Genomic DNA, 27520 nt, shown 5'->3' with positions numbered 1-27520 from the left:
TTGCTCACCCTCAACACTGGGGCCCCACAAGGATGCGTGCTCAGCCCTCCCCTGTACTCCCTGTTCACCCACGACTGCGTGGCCATGCACGCCTCCATCTCAGTCATCAAGTTTGCAGACAACGCAACAGTAGTGGGATTGATTACCAACAATGACGAGACAGCTTACAGGGAGGAGATGAGGGCACTCGGAGTGTGGTGTCAGGAAAACAACTTCTCACTCAACGTCAACAAAACAAAGGAGATGATCGTGGACATCAGGAAACAGCAGAGGGAGCACCCCCCTATCCACAGTGAAGGGACAGCAGTGGAGAAGGTGAAAAGTTTTACGTTCCTCTGCGTACACATCACAGACAAACTGAAATGGTCCACCCACACAGAGAGTGTGGTGAAGAAGGCACAACAGCGCCTCTTCAACCTCAGAAGGCTGAAGAAATGTGTCTTGTCACCCAAAACCCTGACAAGCTTTTACAGATGCACAATCGAGAGCATCCTGTCAGGCTGTATCACAGCCTGGTATGGCAACTGCACCGCCCTCAACCACAAGGCTCTCCAGAGGGTGGTGCGGTCTGCACTACGCATCACCGGAGGAAAACTACCTGCCCTCCATGACACCTACAGCACCTGATGTCACAGGAAGGCCAAAAAAATCATCAAGGGCATCAACCACCCGAGCCACTGCCTGGTCACACCGCTACCATCCAGAAGGCGAGGTCAGTACAGGTGCATCAAAGCTGGGACCGAGACTGAAAAACAGCTTCTATCTCAAGGCCATCAGACTGCTAAACAGCAATCACTAACTCAGAGAGGCTGCTGCCTACATTGAGACCCAATCACTGGCCACTTTAATAAATGGATCACTAGTCACTTTATACAATGCCACTCTAAATAATGCCACTTTAATAATGTTTACATGTCTTACATTACTCATTTCACATGTATATACTGTATTTTATTTGTGTTAGCATATCTTACATTACTCATATCACATGTAAATACTGTATTTTATATTATCTATTGCACCTTGCCTATGCTGCTTGGCCATCGCTCATCCATATACTTACATGTACATATTCTCATATTGTCTTTAGATTTGTGTGTATTAGGTAGTTGTTGGAGATTGTTAGATTACTTGTTAGATATTACTGCACTGTCGGAACTAGAATCACAAGCATTTCGCTATACTCGCATTAACATCTACTAACCATGTGTATGTGACAAAACAATTTGATTTGATTTGATTTGAAAAGTGTGCTCTTCACAGATGAATCCCCGTTTCAACTGTACCGGGCAGATGGCAGACAGCGTGTATGCCGTTGTGTGGGCGAGCATTTTGCTCATGTCAACGTTGTGAACAGTGTCCCATGGTGTCAGTGGGGTTATGGTATGGGCAGGCATAAGCTACGGAAAATGAACACAATTGCATTTTATCCATAAAAATATAAATGCACAGAGATACAGTGATGAGATCCTGAGGCCCATTGTCATACCGTTCATCCGCGCCATCACCTCATGTTTCAGCATGATAATGCACAGCCCCATGTCACAACAATCTGTACACAATTCCTGGAATTTGAAAATGTCCCAGTTGATCCATGGCCCTCATACGCACCAGACATGTCACCCATTGAGCATGTTTGGGATGCTCTGGATTGAATTGTACGACAGCATGTTCCATTTCCCGCCAATGTCCAGCATCTTCGCACAGGCATTGAAGAGGAGTGGGACAACATTACACAGGCCACAATAAACAGCCTGATTAACTCTATGCGAAGGAGATGTTTTGCGCTGCATGAGGCAAATGGTGGTCACACCAGATACTGACTGGTTTTCTGATCCACGCCCCTTCCTTTTTTATATATGTATCTGTGACGAACAGATGCATATCTGTATTCCCAGTCATGTGGAATCCTTAGATTATTGTAGGGCCTAATGAATTGATGGAAAACACTGGTGGAGTGCTTGGGCCGTTGGCCTCTCATCGAAGAGAGAAGTTTGTCCGGCTCATCTAGCTAATCCTCGCTTTACATTAGCATAGCATGCCTCAAATATAAGTATTGAACCACAGTGAAATGGGCTGCTTCTGTGAATTAATAAAGAGGCCGGAACTCACCTCATTTCAAACTGTTGTTAGAAAATCATGTAAAATTGACAAGTTCAAACAGCCTATAGATAATTAGCAGGCATCATGCCTTGGTTTAAGGGCAGCGCGTTAACTGTCCTGTTGCATAACAATCACATTTTGGAACAGTGAGCGAATTCTGATATCACACGCAACTCCCGCGTTCAAAAGTTAAATTCAAAATCAAATAGCTAAATTATCCTTGGTACGACCAACAATTCCATATGTTAGCTTAGTAGAAACGCAGCCCGGGGCTCTTGGACTACAGGGGGTTAAAAAGCTGCCGCCGCGAAGTTAATATTCTTTATTCAATGCTTTTCGGAGATGCGTTAATAGTTTTTTGCTGCGTTACAAAATGTCATATTATTGCAATGTTATTGTGCTGGCTACTCTTGTGTGCCATGGGCAATAGCTTGTGGATTGTGTGGTGCTACTGAAATTTATCAACTGTGCTTTTTCTGTTCTTGAACGCAGTTGTTGTGTTGTGGTTTGTTGAGCAATTGGGAGAGGTGCTTTGGTGCGAGGTTCCAGTGATAAGTGAGTCAGTCCACTTTTCTGGATTTAGTTGGGTGGCAACGGCATGATTCTGCATGGAGAGCTCTCAGCTCTGTTTTGTAAGCAGTGCGCATATGATTTATGCTCTCATCTATTCAGTTGTGGGGGTTTGGAGTCGGACACATGCTCTTCTGTATGATAGACAGTTTAGTTTAAGTTGATTCGGATCTCTCTCTCTCCCTCCTCTCTGTCCCTCTCCCTCTCTCTCCCTCTTCTCTTCTCTCCCCCTTGTGGTAGATATCAAGTGATCTGGAGCAGTGCTCGCAATAGTCTCCCACTTCTATTTTGTATTAGTTTATAATTCTAAACTTGGCGAAAAGGAAACAAGAACAATACCAAATATGGGGCATGGCATTCTCTCGCCCTCGGCTTGCAGGCCTTCTCCGGCCCATGTCAAACACGTAGCCCACTAGCAAGCAGCAGGGCAGGGCCCCGCCGGTGCTGGATCAAGGTCAGTGCTTTTTTCCGTGATGGCTCGCATAGCTGTCCATGGTCCTAAAACAGTTTTTTTTTTGTGCTCAGTTTTATTAGGCACAATCTTTTGTTTACTAATTTAGTTACAACACCCCTCTAGTTTTTCCCTTCTCTCACACACACACCTGTTGTAATTATGCAGTACAAAGAAATGTGCTCACTGTTCACAAAGGCTTTTTTTTGCAAACAGCCATGTGTTACATTAATTGAGGCTGCAGTGATACTGTTACCGAATCTTGTCCTATGCTTAGGCTACTCATCACATTAGGAGTTATATTTTATTGTTAGTCTGCATAGATGCATGCAATGCTTTATTATGAAGCACCCCTACTGAAAACAACTTCCCATGGCTATGTCTAATCCCACTGGAATCTTGTACTATAGTAACAAATATTGTACCCTGTCAGATCTGTACCAATACAAATCCATGCAGCCACTGATCTCTGGCAGGAAGAAGTCCAGTCAGTTGCACTCTTGGCAAGTTGGTAAATTTGACCTTTATAGAAATGGCCAGGGATGTGGAACGACGTCTTACTGCACTTGTAAGCATACAGTAGACTTAATGAACTGGCAGGGGATTCATACATTTCATAAATGTTCTATGCTATGTTCAAACCATGACCATTTGAAGCGAGGACATTTTTTGGTTGAAAATAACTAGAAAGAGACTTGATTAATATAATTATTTTGATCTGTCACTTTCTCTATCTATTGTAATATTTTTTTCTTCAGATGAAATACCAACAGGCAAATCTCCCAAGATTCTTACTCCCTGGTGGATCTGTGCAGCCTCCTACTACTGTTCATGGCTTTGCAAAGAGATGAACGACCCACCATACTGTAGATGTCAAAACACTGTGCAACACTACACAGGGAGTAGATGTGCTGAATCCCCCACTAGACGAATATATGAATAGTGTCTGTCTACGTTGGGGTAATCTACTTCGAACATTAGGGTATTAACAAAGTAGCTCCTAGAATTCTTTAGGTCAGCAATACCCTTAGATGACAGAATAATAATTTGGATGCAATTTCTGTTCCAGATGAAAGTTGCAAGTGACATGATCTCTAGCAACTTTACTGATACACGAAGCATTTCAAATGCATTTCAAATTGCATGCAACATGCAATCCTGTAATACATCACATCATGGTTTCATAAATGATTTGTTTATCAAACGTTTGGTAATTATAACAGCATCAATACAGACAAAATGCTGGCTGTACAATTTAGCTAACTAGCCAAAATGCTGCCTATTTGCCAACCATGTTTTACCAAACTAGCTTGCAAGTGCAGTTCATGATGGAGAATTTCTGTTGAAACTGGACAGAGAAAGATCTGGGTTCACTTTTAAAATTACATTTATTGAATGCCAGATCATTTACATAAACCCTGACTGGCCATGGTGTCCAGAAGTTTTCATACATTTCCCATTTGGCATGTCTGTTTTGTCATGGTTTGCAGCAGGATTGACACCCGTGTTGACATGACAACTGGGTCGGAGTTCCAAACGGACGATATGACGAGTCATATAAACTTTTTTCTGCTCACTGATTGGACATTGCATACTGTACAGTCAGTTGCGTGAAATAGGATTGATTTATACCTCAATTTTGGGGGGGTGACACACTGAGTAACCCAGATGCAACTGTGAACGTAAATTGCATCCAGATTGCTTCGTGTGTCATAGGCTTAAGCTGTTCAGGGCAATAGAGGTTGGGTATCATCTGTTTTGGACATGCCTGTAGCTCGCTTGAAATCAACAACATGCTCCTTTCGAATATCTAATAAGACAAATAACAAGATAATTGGCTGTCATTACACTGTAATGATCAATAATTCAGAAATATAATTTCATTAAATAATTATTCTGTAATTATTATAACTTACTTAATTAGATATTACTCATTAAACCTATTCTTAAGATTCATAGTGAATTTGAAGTAGACAAGTACGGTTCTATGGTGGAATGTGCATTGATATGTTATTGCTCTTAAAGAATAACTTCTCTGTATCTCTCTTTAAAGGCACAATCTGAGATTTGAAACAAAACTTGTTTTGGTAAACGGCAAAGGGATGGAGCTAGAGAAATGGAACAGCTCTTAAATTCAAAGACAGAGCTATGGATGAAAGCTTTGACTATCCATGAGCAAAAAATAACAGTTCTACCCATGTTTTGAAGCGTTTATAATTATATTGTTTACAAACAAGAAAGTAAAACAATAAAAGAAATTGAGTTATGCTGGGGTAAGACAGTAGAACTAAGCTCATGAGACTTTTGTAAGTCGTAGTCTTCAATAACCAGTGGCTATATATCGTTACTTTAAAAGTCAAAATTACTAGGCGAAAAATGAATTTACCAATTCCAGACTACACGTTTAAGGTCATCACCTTATAATGTTATTATAAACACATGAACCTGCTCAAATGCGATTATAGCATGCTTATAACTGGTCAATATTTGTCTTTATCCAGTCTATGCCAAGCCAGCCTACCTGAGAGATAGGGTTGGTGGATGTTTTGACCCGCTGCTGGAACAGAACGTTCAGTATGCGGTTCTGCTGCTCCAAGTCAAACACGCGTGTTCTCAGCTTCACACACTCCTCCTTCAGGTCCTGGAGATTCACCCACATAAACACAATAATGGTTGGTTACACTTTGCACAGTATAAACCAGCTTTATAATTATACAGTTGAAGTCATAAGATTACATACACTTAGGTTGGAGTCATTAAAACACGTTTTCAACCATCCACACATTTCTTGTTAATAACAAACTATAGTTTTGGCAAGTCGGTTAGGACATCTACTTTGTGCATAACACAAGTAATTTTCCCAACAATTGTTTACATACAGATTATTTCAATTATAATTCACTGTATCACAACTCCAGTGCCTTTAAACAAGTTGGACAGTGCCTTTAAACAAGTTGGAAAATTCCAGAATTGTCCGTAGAGCTCCAAGACAGGATTGTGTCGAAGCACAGATCTGGGGAAGGTTATCAAAACATTTTTGCAGCATTGAAGGTCCCCAAGAACACAGTGGCTTCCAACAACATTTATTAAGAAATCAAGGCAAACTTAACCAGCATGCCTACCACAGCATTCTGCAGTGATACGCCATCCCATCTGGTTTGCGCTTTGTGGCACTATCATTTGTTTTTCAACAGGACAATTACCCAACACACCTCCAGGCTGTGTAAAGGCTATTTGACCAAGAAGGAGAGTGATGGAGTGCTGCATCAGATGACCTGGCATCCACAATCACCTGACCTCAACCCAATTGAGAAGGTTTAGGATAAGTTGGACGCAGAGTGAAGGGAAAGCAGCCAGCAAGTGCTCAGCATATGTGGGAACTCCTTCAAGATGGTTTGGAAAAGCATTCCAGGTGAAGCTGGTTGAGAAAATCCCAAGAGTGTGAAAAGCTGTCATCAAGGCAAATGGTGGCTACTTTGAAGAATCTCAAATATAAAATAGATTTTGATTTGTTTAACAATTTTTGGGTTAATACATGATTCCATTCGTGTTATTTCATAGTTTTGATGTCTTCACTATTATTCTACAATGTATAACATTGTAAAAATAAAGAAAAACCTTGAGTAGATGAGTCCAAAATATTTACTGGTACTGTACTTAAATGGAAGATGTTTGGAACTACAAAGTCTCTTCCTAGAGCTGGCCGTCTGGCCAAACTGAGCAATCAGAGGAGAAGGGCCTTGACTAGGGAGGTGACTAAGAAGCCAATGGTCAATCTGACAGAGCTCAAGAGTTCCTCTGTGGAGATGGGAGAACCTTCCAGAAGGACTACCATCTCTGCAGCACTCCACCAATCAGGGCTTTATGGTAGAGTGGCCAGACGGAAGTCACTCCTCAGTAAAAGGCACATGACAGCCCGCTTGGAGCTTGCCAAAAGGCACCTAATGGACTCTCAGACCATGAGAAACAAGATTCTCTGGTCTGATGAAATCAAGATTGAACTCTTTGGCCTGAAAGCCAAGCGTCACGCCTGGAGGAAACCTGGCGCCATCATACAGTGAAGATCCTTGATGAAAACCTGCTCCAGAGCGCTCAAGACCTCAGACTGGGGGCGAAGGTTCACCTTCCAACAGGACAACAACCCTAAGCACACAGCCAAGACAACGCAGGATTGGCTATGGGACAAGTCTCTGAATGTCCTTGAGTGGCCCAGCCAGAGCCCTGACTTGAACCTGATCGAACATCTCTGGAGAGAACTGAAAATAGCTGTGCAGCGACGCTCCCCTTCCAACCTGACGGAGCTTGAGAGGTTCTGCAGAGAAGAATAGGAGAAACTCCCCAAATACAGGTGTGCCAAGCTTTTAGCATCATACCCAAGAACACTCGAAGCTGTAATCATTGCCAAAGGTGTTTTAACAAAGTATTGAGTAAAGGTTGTCAATACTTATGTAAATGTGATATTTACGTTTTTTATTTGAATACATTTGCTAAAAAATGTAATAATCTTTTTTTGCCTTGTCATTATGGGTTATTGTGTGTAGATTGATGAGGGGAAAAACTATTGAATCAATTTTAGAATAAGGCTGTCACGTAACAAAATGTGAAAAAATTCAAGGAGTCTGAATACTTTCTGAATGCACTGTATAGCCCACAGACATGGACCTTAATGAAAATCATCATTAGACTTTGCTACCCCAAAGTGGATAAATATGTGAAATTTGGCCTGCAGGCCGATGGACAACATGGCAAGTCCGCAGAAATTTGACAAGCGTACAGCAACAGTTAAAGTGAGCATGTGGTCTTTCAGTTTCAATAGACATGACTTGCTACCTAGTACACCACTATATATCATTATGACATTCCATCATTATTTCTCTCATAGCCTCCATTAGACTTAATAAGACTTATTTCATGATGCTTCAATCAAACAAAACAAAGACAAACCTTTTGAGTGAGGAGAGCTTGAACCACCTGATTAGCCACCTTGAAGAGGAAGATAGGGAAGAGAGAGGAGGTAAATGAAATAGAGAGACATTGCATAAAGAATACTCTCAAAGAAAAGTTAAGACCACATTCAGTCAACATTCACCCACAATAACGTCTGCTAAATATGTGTATGTGACCGATACAATTTTGATTTGATTCTTCCAGGCTTATTGTATAACGTTTGTGTGAAGAAGCAGATCTTCACTAGATACATTTATTCACTTCGCCAATGTTTTAATTGTTGTCGCAATTGGTTTTTTTGTTTCAAGGGCTCTACTTGTTATTTTCATTCAATATTATCAACAATATTATTGGAGCGTTCAGATGCTCGTCAGATGTGGGAAACTTCCTAATAAGGGACAGGTCACGGGGTGGTCCAACTTGAGGTGTCATAAAAATAAAATGCACCCCCCTCCCAACGTAAAACATATTTTCACACGACCATTCTCCATGCACCCCCTCCCCAACATATTTTAATTCTTTACACGACCCCCCCATGTAAAAAAAAACTATTGCACACCTTCCCCCTCCGATTTAACAACAACAGAAAATACGACCACAAGTAACAACGACCATAACGACCCTGTGTTTATAAACATGGATAATGACTTTGCCACTTCAGCATGCTTTTGTGGCACAGTCGATGCTACTCAGGGCTAGAAGGTTTGCCAACCACCACGAACGACCTAACTCTCCCTGCCTGTTTCATTAGACCTACACTACGAAAAGAGCCAGCTGCAGACAATGATCAGCTAGGTGGAAATCAGATTTTCAACATTTTGATGCTATATTAATATTGAAGAGGTAGGTTCTAGGTGCCCAAGGAATAGCCGCTCTGAACGGAGAGGAAGCAGAGTGTGCGTTAAGCCTTCCTGAATAACTGGGCCTGCTAGGAGCATATGTGGCCACGTTATTATAGGATGACTTGGGAGAATGATGATTCACAACACACAGTGCATCTCAGTATCAGAACGTAAAATATAGAAAATACAAAATACAGACTGGGCTAATACTGTGTATTGTAACTTATAAACTGTCAAAATTAATGGAATTAAATATTCAAATCACAGGGCCTTTGCGCAATTATTTAAATTACATTTTCACTTCAGTTTACAGCCTAGAGTAGAATTTTGTACTCACTTGAAAACAATAATGCAATTATTCATTGCAGTATGGTGTTGTAGGCTAGTCTAGGTGGGATAATTGTGTGGTCCCTAAACAAGATCAAGAGGGTAGCTTTTTGAGCTGTGTCTCATCTCTTCACTGTTCTTCAATGCACAATGACTCACCTGCCCTCTCCGCTTATATTGAAAATTGGTGCAGCTTTGAATGATTTTATGTGGCATGATTGCTAGTTAGCATATTGTCACTATGAATAGTGGAGAGAGGGCAGGATAGACTATATTGACCTGTAGCATAGTTAGTGCACGGTAAAGCGTAGTCAATTGCATAAGGGAAGTACCAAAACACCTTCATATAGGGGAGGCGCATGCAAGCAGATGAGGAAATTTGGCTAGTATGGAATAAATTACACGAAACAAAAAAATAAACGCAACATGTAATGTGTTGGTCTCATGTTTCATGAAGAAAAGAAATCCCAGACATTTTGCATTCACAGAAAAAGCTTATTTCTCAAAATATTTGTTTACATTTCTGTTAGTGAGCATGTCTCCTTTGCCAAGATAATCCAGCCACCTAACAGGTGTGGCATATCAAGCTGATAAAACGGTATGATCATTACACACGTGCACCTTGTGCTGGGGACAATTAAAGGCCACTTTAAAATGTGCAGTTTTGTCACACAACATAATGCCATAGATGCAATTGGCATGCTGACTGCATGAATATCCACCAGAGCAGTTGCCAGAGAATTGAATTTTCATTTCTCCACCATAAGCTGCCTTCCACGTTGTTTTAGAGAATTTGCCAGTACGTCCAACCGTCCTCACAACCATAGATCACGTGCAACCACACCAGACCAGGACCTCCACATCCGGCTTCTTCACCTGGGGGATAGTCTGAGGGGGGGTGGGGGGTGCTGAGAGGTATTTCTGTCTGTTATAAAGCCCTTTTGTGGGTAAAAACTCATTCTGATTGGCTGGGCTAGGCTACCCAGTGGGTGGACATGGTTGCCCTCCCACATCCACCCATGGCTCTACCCCTGCCCAGTCATGTGAAATCCATAGATTAGGGCCTAATGAATTTATTTCAATTGACTGATTTCCTTATGTGAACTGTAAATAAGTCAAATCTTTGAAATTGTTGCATGAACACATTTGTATTTTTATTCAGTACATATAGTAAAACCTGCAAAAGGGTGAATGTAAACCAGGGAAAAAAACGCACCACCCTCCTTTGTGCCCAATAAAAAAACACACAACGGTCCCCTACTTTGGACCACCCACCCCAGTAAATTTCAAACTGTTGCTAAAGAAGTCGTGAGTCTGACATGACTGTGTTCAAGTGCTATTAAAGTCAGTGTCATTATTCAACCAATACGATTTTAGCTATCTAGATAAGCAAGCTAACATTGCTAATAATAAAGTTAACTTGCTTGCTTAACATTGACAATATGGTGAAACTAGCTACATTATCCGCATTGATAAGTTTATAATTCTAAAACACGGATTTGTTGTAATCTTTTAGTTGAAAAGGTGAAAGGCCAGCGGTGAAACGCCACTACCTCGGCAACTCAGGTAAGATCATTTTCTCTGAGTTTCCCACATGTAATTATGACTTGGAGCGTTGAAATTTCCCAGTCGGCACGCCGAACTTCCAGTAACTCCGTGTGATGCCCTGTTAATACTATCATCTACATTTCTACAGTTGATGAATTGTGTCAAGCTGCTTGTGTTTGTGTGTGTTTAGAACAGGGGTGTATTCAGTTCACGTGAACGTTTGCTAAGTTGCGGAACGGTTTGTACTGAACGACACGTTTTCCCAAAACGTTCTTGTACGTTGTACGTTCTTGAATACACTTTGAGATACGTTTCCTACGTTCGGTGGGTGTGCTGAGGTGTGGCTTGAAGCAATAAGTGACGTATTTAAATGGCAGCATTGCATTCTGAACTCACAACCCAACCCCTCCCTGTTTATCAACTGATCGTTCACTACAGCACTGTTTCCGTTCAATTTTATTCTATTACATTTTTATGTACTGATCGCAGCCCAGGCATTGGAACAGCGTAGGTGCAAATTGGCCACACCCCTCATTAAGTACAGGTGCTTACTCAAGCCATCGTTAAACTCTAGTGTTTGTTGGTCAGGGGGATAATTAGGGGATTAGTTTGCACGTGTTACTCCAGGTTTTATACGGTTATCCTCTTATACACCTTTTATCGCCTGCCTGTTGTGGAGGCTGACCCAGATGGAGGCCTCAACTCGTGACAATTCAAACCTTGAAATGGCTTTAAGCTGCTGAACACCACACAGTATCCAAAGTAGAAAATGTCTCACTTTTCTCATAGTTCAATTGAATGTTGTATCAGTTTCATATCAACCATCGTCTGTATTGATGCATACTTCAGAATTACTGTATCTTAAAACAAAGAAAAATAATTAGCAATTTTTTAGCCACTTGCCTTTTTTACCGTCAGGCATTTTGCATTCTCATGACTACACTATGTGTACAAAACATTAAGAACACATGCTCTTTCCATGACATAGACTGACCAGGTGAATCCAGGTGAAAGTTATGATCCCTTATTGATGTCACTTGTTAAATCCACTTCAATCAGTGTAGAGGAAGGGGAGGAGACAGATTAAATAAGGATTTTTAAGCCTTGAAACATGGATTGTGCATAGCCCCAGGAAGATGTTTGGATGTGGGGTTGCTGCGATGTTTTAGTTGGCGGGGAGGTTGTTAATAATTGTTTGTCGACATGTTGGCAGGAAAAATGTTTTTGCCCTCACTAAATACGGCTGTATCGGTCTGCTAATACAGTACTAGTAAAGGCCCAGGGGTGGGATCGGATGTGTGTGTTTGACATCCAATCCCACTTAGTGGAATTTTTGTATTATTATTGTTTTTTGGGGGGGCCCTCAACACGCCTACTTCCCGCAGATATGGGATTGTCCATTCAGAGGGTGAAAGGGGAAGAAAAAAGGGGAAGAAAAAATATTTAAGTGCTGTCACGTCCTGACCAGTAAAAGAGGTTGTTTGTTATTGTAGTTTGGTCAGGGCGTGGCAGGGGGTGTTTGTTTTATGTGTTTCGGGGTTTTTGGTTTATGTTCTATGTTAGTATGTTTCTATGTCCGTGTCTAGCTTTTCTATTTCTATGTTTGGGTTTTTTGTTTGACCTTCAATTGGAGGCAGCTGTTTCTTGTTGCCTCTGATTGGAGCTCCTATTTAGTAGAGGTTTTTCAGCTTGTGTTTGTGGGTGGTAGTTTTCAGTCTAGTGTTTTGTACCTGATGGAACTGTTAAGCTGTCGTTCGTTTCTTGTTTTGTTTACGTGTTCAATAAAAGTTAAAAATGAGCACTCAACCCGCTGCGCCTTGGTCTACTCCCTTCGACGGCCGTTACAAGTGCCTTCGAATGGGTTATGGCAGTAGGTGTCAGGCGCACCGGTTTGTATCACGAACTGCAACGCTGCTGGTTTTTCACGCTCAACAGTTTCCCATGTATCAAGAATGGTCCACCACCCAAAGGACATCTTGACAACTGTGGGAAGCATTGGAGTCAACATGGGCCAGCATCCCTTTGGAATGCTTTCGACACCTTGAAGAGTCCTTTTTACCATCAGGCCTTTTGCATTCTCATGACTACCTGTACCTTTAAAAAGTTCTGTATTAAACCTTTTACTTAGACTGGATCCTGATCAAGTCTTCTCTTTTACCTTTTCAATGTCAAGTTGCCATTGCAATTTTTTTTAAACTGTTCTATTTATTATCATGGCGAAATCTCCTGTCTTTTCAAGAATAAGGCTTTTAATGTGAGAGGCCCTCGGTTCGCTTCCACGCAGTTAAAAAAAAATTGTTGAGTTGGTAGCCTTGAATATGCAATATGAATGAAGGTAGCAGAATGTCATGAAGGGCTTGAATTTATTACTTGATCTCAGTTATATAATTGAGCAATTATGTAGTTTAGTTTCAGAGACCGTGCTGATCATTCAACATTTTTGGGATGTCAAGAGTGATGTTGAGTGCACTGCACATTGCTGACTGTGTGAGCTGGTAGGGGGCATAGATGCTGTAGAAATGTGACTTTAGACTTAAGATCCTTACAGAAGAGAGTGGTCCTTTTGGAGGGTACTGTGATAGCTGATGAGTTGCTACTGGTGACAAAGATGAACTGGCTGGTTGCATCACAGTGACCTCTAATTCACCTCTATACATGGCATAATTTAATCTAATGAGTTAAGCTCTCCTTATGTAATATTCGTAAGAGCTGGAGGATGGGAGGAAGGCTGAAGATTCATACATAGCAGTAAACATAAGCAGAAACTTGAACACAGATAATATTATTTTTTGACTGAAAGACAATTGTGTCAACCAGAACTGTATCATGCTGGTTCTGATAAAAAATAAAATCACATTGTCCATTTCAGCACGGTTCCTGAAAGTATGGTGGACGAATAACTCGGCTAGTGCAGACACAGGACACCTTAGCTTGACTTGACTCGGTTCTGAATCAACACATGTAGTTGAGACTCAGTGGTACCATTTTTATTCAGTAGAAAATGTAGCCCTTTAATCCAGCTGTCACGACAACTTGTCTCAGAACTCATGACTCAAAGCACCCTGAGAGATTGGCCAAAAAAGCCCATACACAAACTATAACAAGTTCTCAACCCATACAGAGTGAATTACTCTCACTACAGTTGCTGCAAAACATTTAGTCTTCTACCTGAATACTTAAAATTCAAGAGGATAGCTCCATGGTAACTGCCTCATTAACCCCCTAGCCTATTGACGCACTGGTGCGCCAATCTAAGTAACATAATTTAAAAAATCCCCATCAAAATCTGTCAGTATAAGCTAGAGATATCTGTTTTTTCAGTCCACAGCATCCGCCTATGTCACCCTTCCGCATCTGCGGTGGAAGTGGAAGAGCTACAGCGTTGTTTGTCAGACCAGGACACATCCCGAAATATCATCCAAACGGTTTGGCCTACAAACTAATAGGACTCTCATGAACAGAATTTATTTTTATTTTTATTCAACCTTTATTTAACTAGGCTAGTCAGTTAAGAACAAATTCTTATTTACAATGACGGGCTTACCCTGGCCAAACCCGGATAATGCTTGGCCAATTGTGCGCCTCCCTATGGGACTCCCAATCACGGCCGGATGTGATACGGCCTGGATGGTGTTCAATGGTGTTCTCGGTTTTGCTCTACAACTCCCACAAGTGTCACTACTAGTCTAAAGGTAACCCATACAAATGAATGGAAGGGGCAGGGAGTGTTTGTTTAGTGTGTTTCGGGGTTTGTTGGGCAATGTTCTATGTTAGTCTATGTCTGTGTCTAGTTATTCTATTTCTATGCTTAGTTTATTGGGTTGACCTTCAATTGGAGGCAGCTGTTTCTCGTTGCCTCTAATTGAAGGTCCTATTTAATAGGGGTGTTTTTTTCTATGGGATTTGTGGGTTGTAGTTTCTCCGTGTAGTCATTTGTCCTTACGGGACTGTTTTTCGTCGTCGTCGTTTTGTTTCTTTAATAAATAACAAGATGAGCATACACATTCCCGCTGCGTTTTGGTCTACTCCATACGACGAACGTGACAATGGGGCTGGAGAAATGTAACCACTCTCAAATTCATAGACAGAGCTATGGATGCAAGGACTCATCATCATGTTATCAAAATGATAGTTTTAACCATGTTTGTTCACATTTACTTTGTTTACAAACATTGGGTTAAACCAAGGTTATATTTAGGGGTTTTAGTTCAACTAAGCTCATAAGGCATTTCTAAGTTATATTCTTGAAGAGTGAAAATGTATATATCATTAATTTATACGTCCAAAAATTGATGTAGCAACTAAGGATTCTAGCTTTTTATTTAACTAGGCAAGCCAGTTAAAAATAAATTCTTATTTTCAATGACGGCCTAGGAACAGTGGGTTAAGTCCCTTGTTCAGGGGTAGAACGACAGATTTTTACCCCGTCAGCTCTGGGATTCGATCTTGCAACCAATCAGTTACTAGTCCAACACTCTAACCACTAGGCTACCTGCCGCCCCACTACCTGCTGCTTTAACTCTCATCAGATTTCCATAAGGAAACGGCAGTAATTTCTCGTCCTTTCCAGACCCTATCAACCATTTCAGCTTAGAGTAAACCCAGTGAACTCACTGGCTTCATCCCAAATGGCACCCTATTCCCTACATAGTGCACTACTTTTGGCCTGAGCTCTGGTCAAAAGTAGTGCACTACATAAGGAATAGGGGGCCATTTGAGATGCAGACACTCCGGTGAACTTGAAAGTCTATACCAGTTCTGGCCTGAATTGCCCCTGATTCATGCTTGTGTCTCATCCAGCAGTGTCACGTCCTGGCCAGTATAAGGGTTAATTGTCATTTTAGTTTGGTCAGGACGTGGCAGAGGGTATTTGTTTTATGTGGTTCAGGGTGGTGTGTTAGTTAGGAGGGCGTTTGATTTATTATTTCCGGGTTTTGAGTTATGGTCTATGTTGATGTATTTCTATGTGTAGTCTGGTTGATCTGTTTCTATGTTGAGTTAATTGGGGTGGACTTCCAATTGAAGGCAGCTGTGTGGTGTTGCCTTTGATTGGAAGTCCTATATTAGTTGGGTGTGTTTGTCTGTGTATTTGTGAGAGATTGTTCCGTGTTCCGTGTTTAGTATGTGTAAACCTAACAGGACTGTCAGTGTATCGTGCGTTCGTTTTTGTTATTTTGAATGTTAGTTTTGGAATTTATTAAAAGTTCAAAATGAACCATCTCAACTCTGCTGCATATTGGTCCTCATTTTCCGATGATGATTTCGCCATATCGTCCACCGACGAAGAAATCCCTGACAAGCAGCTGATTGCAATCTAGATTCTGGCATTGCATCGACAGAGCATTTATGACGATCAATATCTTGATAAGTGTCTATTTACTCATGAAAATATGGGTTGAGAAGTGCTGATACAATTACAAAGGAATGAGTAAAAGTGCTTCCGATTGTGATTGTTAACTTAACTGTGTGTGTATCTGTGTCTTCTTCTGTGAGTGTGTCCGTTTTTCTGTTTCTGTGTGTCTGAGAGAGAGCGAGAGAAAGAGTCACTCACCTCATCCAGGCAGCGTTCATACTGCTTCCTCTGGTTGTCATTCTCCATTGTCAAGGCAGAGTTCTCCACCTGTAATAGCAAACACCTCCAGATACACTGAACATGTAAACCAAAAAACACTTTCTCGTGTCCATATGAATATAGAGGAAAAGTGAATAGCTTGTTTGATGCTCAGGTGTTGCTGAAAATCACAGGAACGTTTTATAAGGTATAAGCATCTCACAATGATTTTAAAAAACTGTTTTATTGACCTCTCATATATACTATGTTTTTTAATTAGGATGCCATCACTGTTTTTATGTATTATGAATGTGTGTGCATGCCTGCCTGATTGGGTGTGTATGTGTGTGTGTGTTTGTGTGTGTATTTGTGCATCACATTTTTACCCTACCCACAGCTCTTTATGCGTTCATTAGCACTAACACTATGTAAATAAGAGTGGGTTAACATTTGAGTAATCTAAACTTAGATGAATTAACTTTAAAACAGACAAATAATTACATTGATTGACATGCGGAAAGCAGAGTATCAACCCAGATATCCATCTCACTTCTTTGCCTCCTCAGCAAGCAAATGAGAAACAAATAACTTTTTGGTTGAGGTGGTGAAGAGAATCAAATGAGAGGCTTCTCTAGACAGTGAGCACAGTGGGCTGGATCTGTGTTCATTTGTTTATTGACTTACTTCAGTTTGCAGCAAATTGTTCATGGCGGATTACAGGGAAGCCCCCAAGTGTTTTCACTGACATTGGTACCATTGGAAAGAAAACACTTTAAAGTTTGTAGAAATGTTAAAATAATGTAGGAGACTATAACACAATAGATATGGTAGGAGAAAATTCAAAGAAAAACCAACCGGAATTTCTTTTTTATGAGCGACCATGCTCTTACAATGGAAAGTATAGGGGCATTCTGAATTCTAGCTCCCAGGATGCAATTCCTATGACTTCCACAGGGTGACAGCAGTCAATGTTCAAGGTTTCAGGCTTGTAACTTCCAAAACGAATAACAAATATCAGTTTTAGTACAGGGACACAGTCTTGGAAATTCGTGTTTGGGAGCGCGATGAAGACACATGCTAAAATCGGTTTCCTATTGAACATACTTCTTTCCATAAGAAATATTATAGTTTGGTTACATTTTAGGGTATCTGAGGAGTAAATAAAAATGTATTTTGACTTGTTGAAACAAAGTTTAGCGGTAGATTTTTGGATTCCTTTCTCTGCAGTTTGAACTAGTGGATTACTCAAATCGATGGGGCCAACTAAACAAACTTTTTGGGATATAAAGAAGGATTTTATCTAACAAAACAACACTACATGTTATAGCTGGGACCCTTTGGATGACAAATCAGAGGAAGATTTTCAAAAAGTAAGTGAATATTTAATCGCTACTTGTGAATTTATGAAACCTGTGACGGTGGAAATATATTTTGATGTTAGGCGCCGTCCTCAAACAATCGCATGGCATGCATTTGCTGTAATGGCTACTGTAAATCGGACAGTGCAGTTAGATTAACAAGAATTTAAGCTTTCAACCGATATAAGACCCTTGTATGTACCTAAATGTTTAATATCCATAATTTTTATGATTATTTATATGAATTGCATGCCATCCAGTTTCGCCGGAAGTTGTCCCGGACACCTAGCCCAAACAGGTTAAGCTTGCTGACGACATGGCAGTGGTAGGCCTGATCACCGACGACGATGAGGCAGCCTACAGGGAGGAGGTCAGTGATCTGGCAGTGGGGTGCTAGGACAACAACCTCTCACTTAACGTCAGAAAATCAAAGGAGCTGATTGTGAAATGGAGGGCAGAGCATACCCCCATCCACATCAATGGGGGTGTAGTGGAGCAGGTTGAGAGCTTCAAGTGTCCACATCACTAAGAAATGAATGGTCCACACACACCAACACAGTCATGAAGAAAGCACAACAATGCCTCTTCCTCATCGGGAGGCTGAAAAGAGTTAGCATGGACCTTCAGATCAAAAAATAAATAAAACAAAGTTATACAGCTGCACCCTTGAGAGCATCTTTTCTGGCTGCATCACCTCTTGGTGTGGCAACTGCTTGGCATCCAACCGCAAGGCGCTATAGAGGGGAGTGCGTATGGCCCAGTACATCACTGGGGCCGAGCTCCCTGCCATCCAGGACCTATATACCAGGTGGTGTCAGAGGAAGGCACAACAAATTGTCAAAGATTTCAGCCACCCAAGTCACAGACTGTTCTCTCTGCTACCGCACGGAAAGCTACCTCGATTGCCTCGTACCTCTGCACACTGCACATAGATTTGGTACTGGTGCCCCATATATAACCAAGTCATCGTTACTCATTGTGATTTTATTCCTGGTGTTATTACTTTTCTATTATTTCTCTATTTTTCTCTTTGCATTGTTGTGAAGGACTCTGTAAGTAAGGATTTCACTGTTAGCCTACACCTGTTGTTTACGAAGCATGTGACAAATCAAATTTGATTAGATTTTTTTTATGTTTCACAGCTGGAAAACTAGGGAAGTAGTTTGAAAAAAATGTATAATGTCAATGAGTGTCAGACTAAACGTTTATTTACAAATATAATTTAAAGGGAAAGCAGAAACCAAAATATATAAGTCAAAACATAAAATATGCAATAGCGTCTGCAGAGGCAGACAAGGTATTCAATGTAATTTAAGAAGCCAGTTTATGGAAGTAATGGTCATGCTTGCATGCTAAATGAAATGTGGACGTCTTCCTCTTGATTCAAAATACATTTCATTGTAATACAATTAAAACTATGAAGGCTACTGCTGAGTTAGATGACAATGTTTTCATTAATCCAGTCTAATTAATGGGGATGGATATAATAGTCCATTACTCCTGCTGATCCATTGATCATCTGGATGGGGTATAGGTGTGAATGTGATAGCCCTAAATCACATTCACATTCACATGAAGTGGGGCACAGTTACTAAATCCTCCCTGTACGAACTGGCAAAGCAAAGGTAGATAAAAAAATAAATAAACTTGAAGTTGTACTATTTCTCCTCATCGTATGTGTTTTATGCAGTGCATGAATCCCTAACTTTTCCTATTTCATGAAAAATAGGGTAAAAATTGATTTAATTTAGTCACATGTACAGTACCAGTCAAACGTTTGAACACACCTACTAATTCAAGGGTTTTTCTTTTTTTGTGACTATTGTCTACTTTGTACAATAATAGTGTAGACATCAAAACTTTGAAATAACACTTATGGAATCATGTAGTAACCAAAAGTGTTAAACAAATCAAAATATACTTTACATTTGAGATTCTTCAAAGTAGTAACCCTTTGTCTTGATGACAGCTTTGCACACTCTTGACTTAGTGCACACAAAATGTACTTTTTTCGCATTTACCAAATACAAATCGAAAGTTCTTTTCACTAAAACTGCTGAGTTAAATAACAAATTAGCCTACTCTGGTCTTGGCACGTGTGCTCTAGCCAACAGCTCGCAGATACAGTAAGATTATTATGGGTAAAAGCAATAATATTTTATTTGTGAAATGGCAGTCAAGCATCGATCATCATGTCACCAGAATAACACCCTCTATTTTACTGGAAAGAAGCATCAAAATAACCCTGCACATTCAACACTCTGTGAAGTTCATTGTAATTTATTTAATCTGTAGCCTAATAAACTGCATGGCTTCCCAAATTGCAGTGGGAGGACCACACCACATATCATCATGTGACTTAAAGTTTTACTTCGACATGATGGTAATTATATAATTACCGCCGTTTTGATCATAATTAATTTTACCGACACACAAAGATCCCATCATGTCGAACTAACAAATTATCTGTCTGCATTGATAAATTGTACCAAAACTTCCTGTTTCCGTCACAGCTGGGGGTTTTTTCACAGCGTTTTTTTATACGCTATGACTTAAAAACTGTGGATGGAAACATGGTTACTAACAGTCACTCAATTTGCCCATGTCAGCTAACATGTTTTAGATTGCTACTGTAGGTAAGTTAGCCTAGCCAGCTATCTAAACCTTGTAGTAAACATCACCAAATTACCGACCGAGCACACAGGGCATGTGCTCAGGGGTCCTGAAATCCAGGGGACCCTATTGATTTTGTTAGTCACTCTCACTCAGATATAATTTGAACATGGCATAAATCAGGGAAAAAATGTGTACACTTGCAGGAAATATGCTTTAAAATTGCTAAAGTTGATCTTGACCAAATGGCAAAATTGCAATATTACCTTTGAAACTGCAAACATTTCTCTCCACCCAAAAGCAAAATGAGTAGAATTGCATGAAATTCGTCTTAAAACTGCAACATTTTCTTTGCTCCGTGGCAAAATGTGAAGAATTACAGGAAATTAAGTTTAATAACGCTGCAAAAAAAATTATCCACTGCCAAGAGTGGGGGTACTAAAATGCCCACAAAGTTACCAAGTCTCGCTTAGGGCCCCCAAAATATAACTGATCTGGGATCTGCAGACAGTTTGTAACAAATATTAGCTTTCTGTAGAGCAGGTGTGAATGAGGAATGTATTCAAAGGAACAGTGGCTTCAAATGTTAACTACCAGTTCGTTACTGAATTATCACATACTGGATATGACTAAGTACTTTCAAGTCAGACCCATTCCTCTCTGCATGAATATACTCAGGCCTTTTCACATAGAAAATACTGAAATGGACACAAAGAATGAATAAAGTAGAATATAATATAATGAATAGAATCACTGTCATCTTTTCATCAAGCTTCTTTCTGCATTAACCTGGGACTATGTATTCAATGAGCTCTTAGCTCATAATGGAATCAGCCAGACTAAAGTACGATTGACGGTCTAAGGAATGATACCTGGCAGCTTCAACAGACAGAATGAATGTGTATAGTTATCAAAGTGTTTCTGACAGGCCAGATACTATCCCCTTCAGTACGGTGCCCACTGCACTATGGTATCCTCATATAACCTTTGGAGAACTTAAAATGTTCTCTTTATGGGCCATATTCAGACTAAAGATACACACATGTCCAGTAAAGGGGCAGGCTTTTGCTCCACACAAGCAGTGCTCCACACAAACCTGGTTCAACTAATCAAAGCTTGACCAATCGGCTTTAATTAGTAGAATCAAGTGCATTTCTACTTGGTTGGAGAGAAAGCCTCCAAGATTGTCTGTCTCTGACCTACTTACAGTACAAGTAACACCATTGAACCGGCACTTTATCTTCTCTTAATTTGTGCTTATATCATGATCCTAATGATATAATAAAATGAGCCAATGTGAGTGGACTTCAAATTCCTGACCAACTTCGAATATAACCAAGTATGACATTACAGTAAAAAATGTATATTGGTAATTAACACTATGAAGTATCCATAAGAGAGGATGGAGAGAGGTAGTAAGGGGAAAATAGACCCTCCTGTGCCTGAGCTTACCTCAAGGGCCCACAGACGCTCTAGCATGGGCTTGGGCTTGGTCTCGTCGTAGTCCTCATCGTGTCCACTACTGATGGCTTCTGGAGAGTCGGGCCTCCTTTCTTTCGAGGAGGGCAGTGGGCCCTCCAGACTGTCCTGCTGTTTCCACATCTCCTCCAGGAGTTTGTCCTAAACCATAGAGAGAGGGGTTGCAGGGACCCACAAAGTTGCTGAAATTATTTTTGTCATGCATTGCCTATTGGAACTAAGGGGCTATTTGCTTCGTCTATTTTCTCCAACATACAAGATACTGTACATGTACACAAAGTATTAATAGAAAGATATAGAATTTGGCCTAAAGTATGGATTTTATTTAATCATATACAGAAGGTGAACTGCTGTTCTGTATCTGCAGTTTGCTGTATATGGATGTAGCTACAAGAACTGTGAAGGCACGTAAATTAAGACTTCCAATTCATGGTATTTTGACTCCTTCCAAGAAAAGCAATCACAGAATTTGTTTGATGTTATATTGAATATATATATATATATATATATATATATATATATATATATATATATATATTGACGTTAGCATCGAACTGCCCCCGCGATATGCAACTTTTTAGGGAAGTTAGAAACCAATACACACAGGCAGTTAGAAACGCCAAGGCTAGCTTTTTCAAACAGAAATTCGCTTCGTGCAACTCCAACTCTAAAAAGTTCTGGGACATTGTAAAGTCCATGGAGAATAAGAACACCTCCTCCCAACTGCCCACTGCACTGAGGATAGGAAACTCTGTCACCACCGATAAGCCCACTATAATTGAGAATTTCAACAAGCATTTTTCTACGGCTGGCCATGCTTTCCACCTAACTACCCCTACTGCATTCAACAGCACTGCACCCCCCACAGCTACTCGCCCAAGCCTCCCCCATTTCTCCTTCTCCCAAATCCATTCAGCTGATGTTCTGAAAGAGCTGCAAAATCTGGACCCCTACAAATCAGCTGGGCTTGACAATCTGGACCCTTTCTTTCTAAAATTATCTGCCGAAATTATTGCAACCCCTATTACTAGCCTGTTCAACCTCTCTTTCGTGTCGTCTGAGATTCCCATAGATTGGAAAGCAGCTGCTGTCATCCCCCTCTTCAAAGGAGGTGACACTCTTGACCCAAATTGCTACAGACCTATATCCATCCTACCCTGCCTTTCTAAGGTCTTCGAAAGCCAAGTTAACAAACAGATTACCGACCATTTCGAATCCCACCGCACCCTCTCCGCTATGCAATCTGGTTTCAGAGCTGGTCATGGGTGCACCTCAGCCACGCTCAAGGTCCTAAACGACATCGTAACCGCCATCGATAAGAAACAATACTGTGCTGCCGTATTCATTGACCTGGCCAAAGCTTTTGACTCTGTTAATCACCACATCCTCATCGGCAGACTCAGTAGCCTTGGTTTCTCAAACGATTGCGTCGCCTGGTTCACCAACTACTTCTCTGACAGAGTTCAGTGTGTCAAATCGGAGGGCCTACTGTCTGGACCTCTGGCAGTCTCTATGGGGGTACCACAGGGTTCAATTCTTGGGCCAACTCTTTTCTCTGTATACATAAATGATGTCGCTCTTGCTGCTGGTGAATCTCTGATCCACCTCTACGCAGACGACACCATTCTGTACACTTCTGGCCCTTCTTTGGACACTGTGTTAACAACCCTCCAGACGAGCTTCAATGCCATTCAACTCTCCTTCCGTGGTCTCCAACTGCTCCTAAACACAAGTAAAACTAAATGCATGCTCTTCAACCGATCGCTGCCTGCACCTGCCCGCCTGTCCAGCATCACTTCTCTGGACGGTTTTAACTTAGAATTTGTAGACAACTACAAATACCTAGGTGTCTGGTTAGACTGTAAACTCTCCTTCCAGACTCACATCAATCATCTCCAATCCAAAGTGAAATCTCGAATTGGCTTCCTATTTCGCAACAAAGCATCCTTCACTCATGCTGCCAAACATACCCTCGTAAAACTGACCATCCTACCAATCCTCGACTTCGGCGATGTCATTTACAAAATAGCTTCCAATACCCTACTCAACAAGCTGGATGCAGTCTATCACAGTGCCATCCGTTTTGTCACCAAAGCCCCATATACTACCCACCACTGCGACCTGTACGCTCTCGTTGGCTGGCCTTCGCTTCATAATCGTCGCCAAACACATTGGCTCCAGGTCATCTACAAGACCCTGCTAGGTAAAGTCCCCCCTTATCTCCGCTCACTGGTCACCATAGCAGCACCCACCTGTAGCACGCGCTCCAGCAGGTATATCTCTCTGGTCACCCCTAAAGCCAACTCCTCCTTTGGTCGTCTCTCCTTCCAGTTCTCTGCTGCCAATGACTGGAACGAACTACAAAAATCTCTGAAACTGGAAACACTTATCTCCCTCACTAGCTTTAAGCACCAGCTGTCAGAGCAGCTCACAGATCACTGCACCTGTACATAGCCCATCTATAATTTAGCCCAAACTACTACCTCTTCCCCTACTGTATTTATTTATTTTATTTATTTTGCTCCTTTGCACCATATTATTTATATTTTATCTCTGAACTTTCTTCAAACTACAAATCTACCATTCCAGTGTTTTTCTTGCTATACTTTATTTACTTTGCCACCATGGCATTTTTTTTGCCTTTACCTCCCTTATCTCACATCATTTGCTCACATTGTATATAATCTTATTTTTTTTATTTTTTTATTTTTTTCTACTGCATCATTGATTGTATGTTGTTTTACTCCATGTGTAACTCTGTGTTTTTGTATGTTGTCGAACTGCTTTGCTTTATCTTGGCCAGGTCGCAATTGTAAATGAGAACTTGTTCTCAACTTGCCTACCTGGTTAAATAAAGGTGAAATAAATAAAATAAATAAAAAATATTTGATATTTTGTAGCTGCCTCTTTACAATTATAGTTGGTTTTATAGCCACCACTAACACAGTAGGCTACTTCTTATTTTGCTGGCTGCACATATCACCATTTTGCCACCATAACTCATATGGCTTGTCCTTGGTTGACCCCCCAATGTTTATTGATTGACCCATAAACAACATGGCATTAATTATCTGTAACATTATGACATGCAGAACGAAGTCTCCTTCCTTCCATTAAGTATTGTGAACTAAATTTAAAAGCTCTAATGATTAAAAATGCATTTTAATTATGCGGCTTATTGGCATTTGTACTACGCTGTGTTCGTTTTTATGTCAAACACTTTTAACCCCGCTACTTCCAACAATCAATTCCATACCACAAGTTTTCGAGATATGGAGTAATCGAAAAGGCGTGTGAGGGCGTTGTGTACTGTCGAGTCTACAAAACATCATGGCCGCAAATCGATTTAGTGTTCATCGCATTGCAACTTTCTCAAAACCAAGCAACCATCCAGTAGACAATTAGTAAGGTCTCCAGTGACACATACTTCCCTCATAATTACTTATACATGCAGTGTAGTCCAGTGTTACATAAGTGTGTCTTAAAATCCAGCCACTTTCCCATTAATTCTGATTAACAATATGTACAGTTACTTAAAACCTGAATTGTGGCAAAAGACCCCACAATGGGTTACAGGAAAAACAAAATAATATCTTGCAGAGAGGTCATGGTAAAATGTTTCTTGCATGACAATACAATAGGACCCCATCAATGTATTGTATTGTAACGACCTTGGAATTTTGAATGAGTTGGTAGCATTAGCGTACTTGCATTGGAGCCAGGTGACTAAGGTTCGAATACCCCCAGTGGTCGTACCTGCTCTTGGCGGTCGTTGCATTGGTGTCAGAATGTGTGACTGACCTAAGCTGCTACAGGATATGACATTCATCAGGAGATTTGATAGAATCTAGCCTAAGGGTGACCACTCTTCCCACTGTCTCTTCCAAATACCCTATCCACATGCTACTGTATGTACAGTAAGATATTACAGGGGATTGCCGATGACAGTGAACTGAAAGTTAATCTTTTTTTTTTGTGATATGATAATTTCTCGAAAGAAATCTCTGATTGTTCACAGCCTCTTATCCAACACTGTTTATTACAGGACCTGTAAGGTGATTTATCACGTTTTGCATACTTGCATAAAATACATGTTTTATTTATTTAGTTAACAACATAAACAGAAAGCAAATAAACCAATATGGTCAGTGCTGTACCTTGTAGGCCTTCATGAGGTCTAACGGATCCATGCTGGGGCCCTCCAGTGTGTCCTGGTTCTGTAGCAGTGTCCTCACAATCTCCTCCATGCTGCAGGCACACAGAGCAAGGGCACCAATCAGAACATAGACTGTGGAATAAACAAGCTTGAAGGAAAATGTCTTCTTTTTTATATATATATATATATATATATACATGTTTTGCAACAGAAAACTAAAATGAGCCTTTCTTACTGGATAAGTCCAGGTAGTCCCTTCCTGTGTCAGACAGTTTTCTTCCGCTTGATGCCTAATGAACACGATCCAGGTCTAAGCAACAGTATGGGCACAATAGGCTGGTTCATACAGTATATGGGAGGAGAAATACATACATGTAACAGCACATGTCATGAAGGTGATATTGAATGTGTTTCAGATCGACACCCAGGACAGTGTCAACAAACAGAACAAAGTAGCACTTAATTCTAAGGGATACATAAGATAAGGCATGACTATTTTACACCTGACATAACTATTATTTAAGCATCATGAATGCGTTATATGTAACCACATTGCCAAAACCTCCTAACTAACAACAAGTAGCCTACAAAGACACCTCAGTCGTCAATGAATAAGATCATAGCCCCAAAATATTGTATCATACTTTAGATTTCTCTGTTGGTGAAGACTTTGCCCGTCAGTTAGTAACCTTTGCAAACAACCATCATGCTAGCTGACATTTGAGCTCTTAGTCCTCATTAAACTGGCAGATCCTTGTTTACGGATTTGTAATTGCTTTCCCTTAGAGCGCTGGATGCTTGAGAGACACTGACCACGTTTCTCATAATGCTGTGCTCAGTGACATTTTTCCTGGTTATTTCCATAGCAACTTTTCTCCGCTTGATGCATGTGGCATGGATATTAGTCCAACCCAGTTAACTGTGACCAGGACTTTGACAGTCTTGCCAGGCAACTCTTTGAGGGAAGGTCTTGCAGGTCACTGGCACTGACCTGCAAACTACCCAGCAAATGAACAGGAGAGGAAGTGAAGCACCCACTTATACTTGACTAGCAGGAAATTGCAAAAAAAAAGCCAAGTAAAAACAAAGGAAAGGTGCCTCCCGAGTGGCAAAGCGGTCTAAGGTACTACAGTGCTTGAGGCGTCACTACAGATCCGGGTTCGATCCCAGGCTGTATCGTAGCCGGCCGTGACTGGGAGACCCATGAGGCGACCCACAACTGGCCCAGTGTCATCCGGGTTAGGGGAGGGTTTGACTGGCCGGGATGTCCTTGTCCCATCACGTTCTAGTGACTCCTGTGGCGGTCCGGGCGCGTGCACACTGATACGGTCGCCTGTTGTACGATGTTTCCTTCGACACATTGGTGCGGCTAGGTTAAGCGAGCAGTGTGTCAAGAAGCAGTGCGGCTTGGCAGGGTCGTGTTTCGGAGGACGCATGTGTCACAACGTCCACAGAAGGTGGCTCCTCTCCCCGGTCGGGCGGTGCTCGGCGGTCGTCGTCGCCGGCCTACTAGCTGCCACCGATCTATGTTTCTGTGTCTTTTGGTTATGTCTGTCAAGGTCAGCACCTGTTCTG

General features: G+C 41.1%; 1 protein-coding gene across 2 annotated transcripts in view; it reads right to left on the bottom strand.

Annotated features, from left to right (window-relative positions):
• Nucleotides 1-27520, bottom strand: part of LOC106586108 (nck-associated protein 5) — a 101763-nt gene that overhangs the window by 49743 nt on the left and 24500 nt on the right. For both annotated transcript variants that reach the window (XM_045707706.1, XM_014172977.2), the window contains exons 3-7: nucleotides 25947-26037; nucleotides 21763-21930; nucleotides 16340-16408; nucleotides 8069-8107; nucleotides 5646-5765 (exon numbers count right to left, since the gene is read on the bottom strand). In XM_045707706.1, coding sequence (XP_045563662.1) covers nucleotides 5646-5765; nucleotides 8069-8107; nucleotides 16340-16408; nucleotides 21763-21930; nucleotides 25947-26037 — 487 coding nt within the window. The remainder of the gene's footprint in view (nucleotides 1-5645; nucleotides 5766-8068; nucleotides 8108-16339; nucleotides 16409-21762; nucleotides 21931-25946; nucleotides 26038-27520) is intronic.

This window comes from Salmo salar, chromosome ssa25 (genome assembly GCF_905237065.1).
Source record: "Salmo salar chromosome ssa25, Ssal_v3.1, whole genome shotgun sequence".
NCBI lineage: Eukaryota > Metazoa > Chordata > Actinopteri > Salmoniformes > Salmonidae > Salmo > Salmo salar.
The sequence above is the reverse complement of the archived record's forward strand: the minus strand, read 5'-3'. Positions and strand labels throughout refer to the sequence as shown.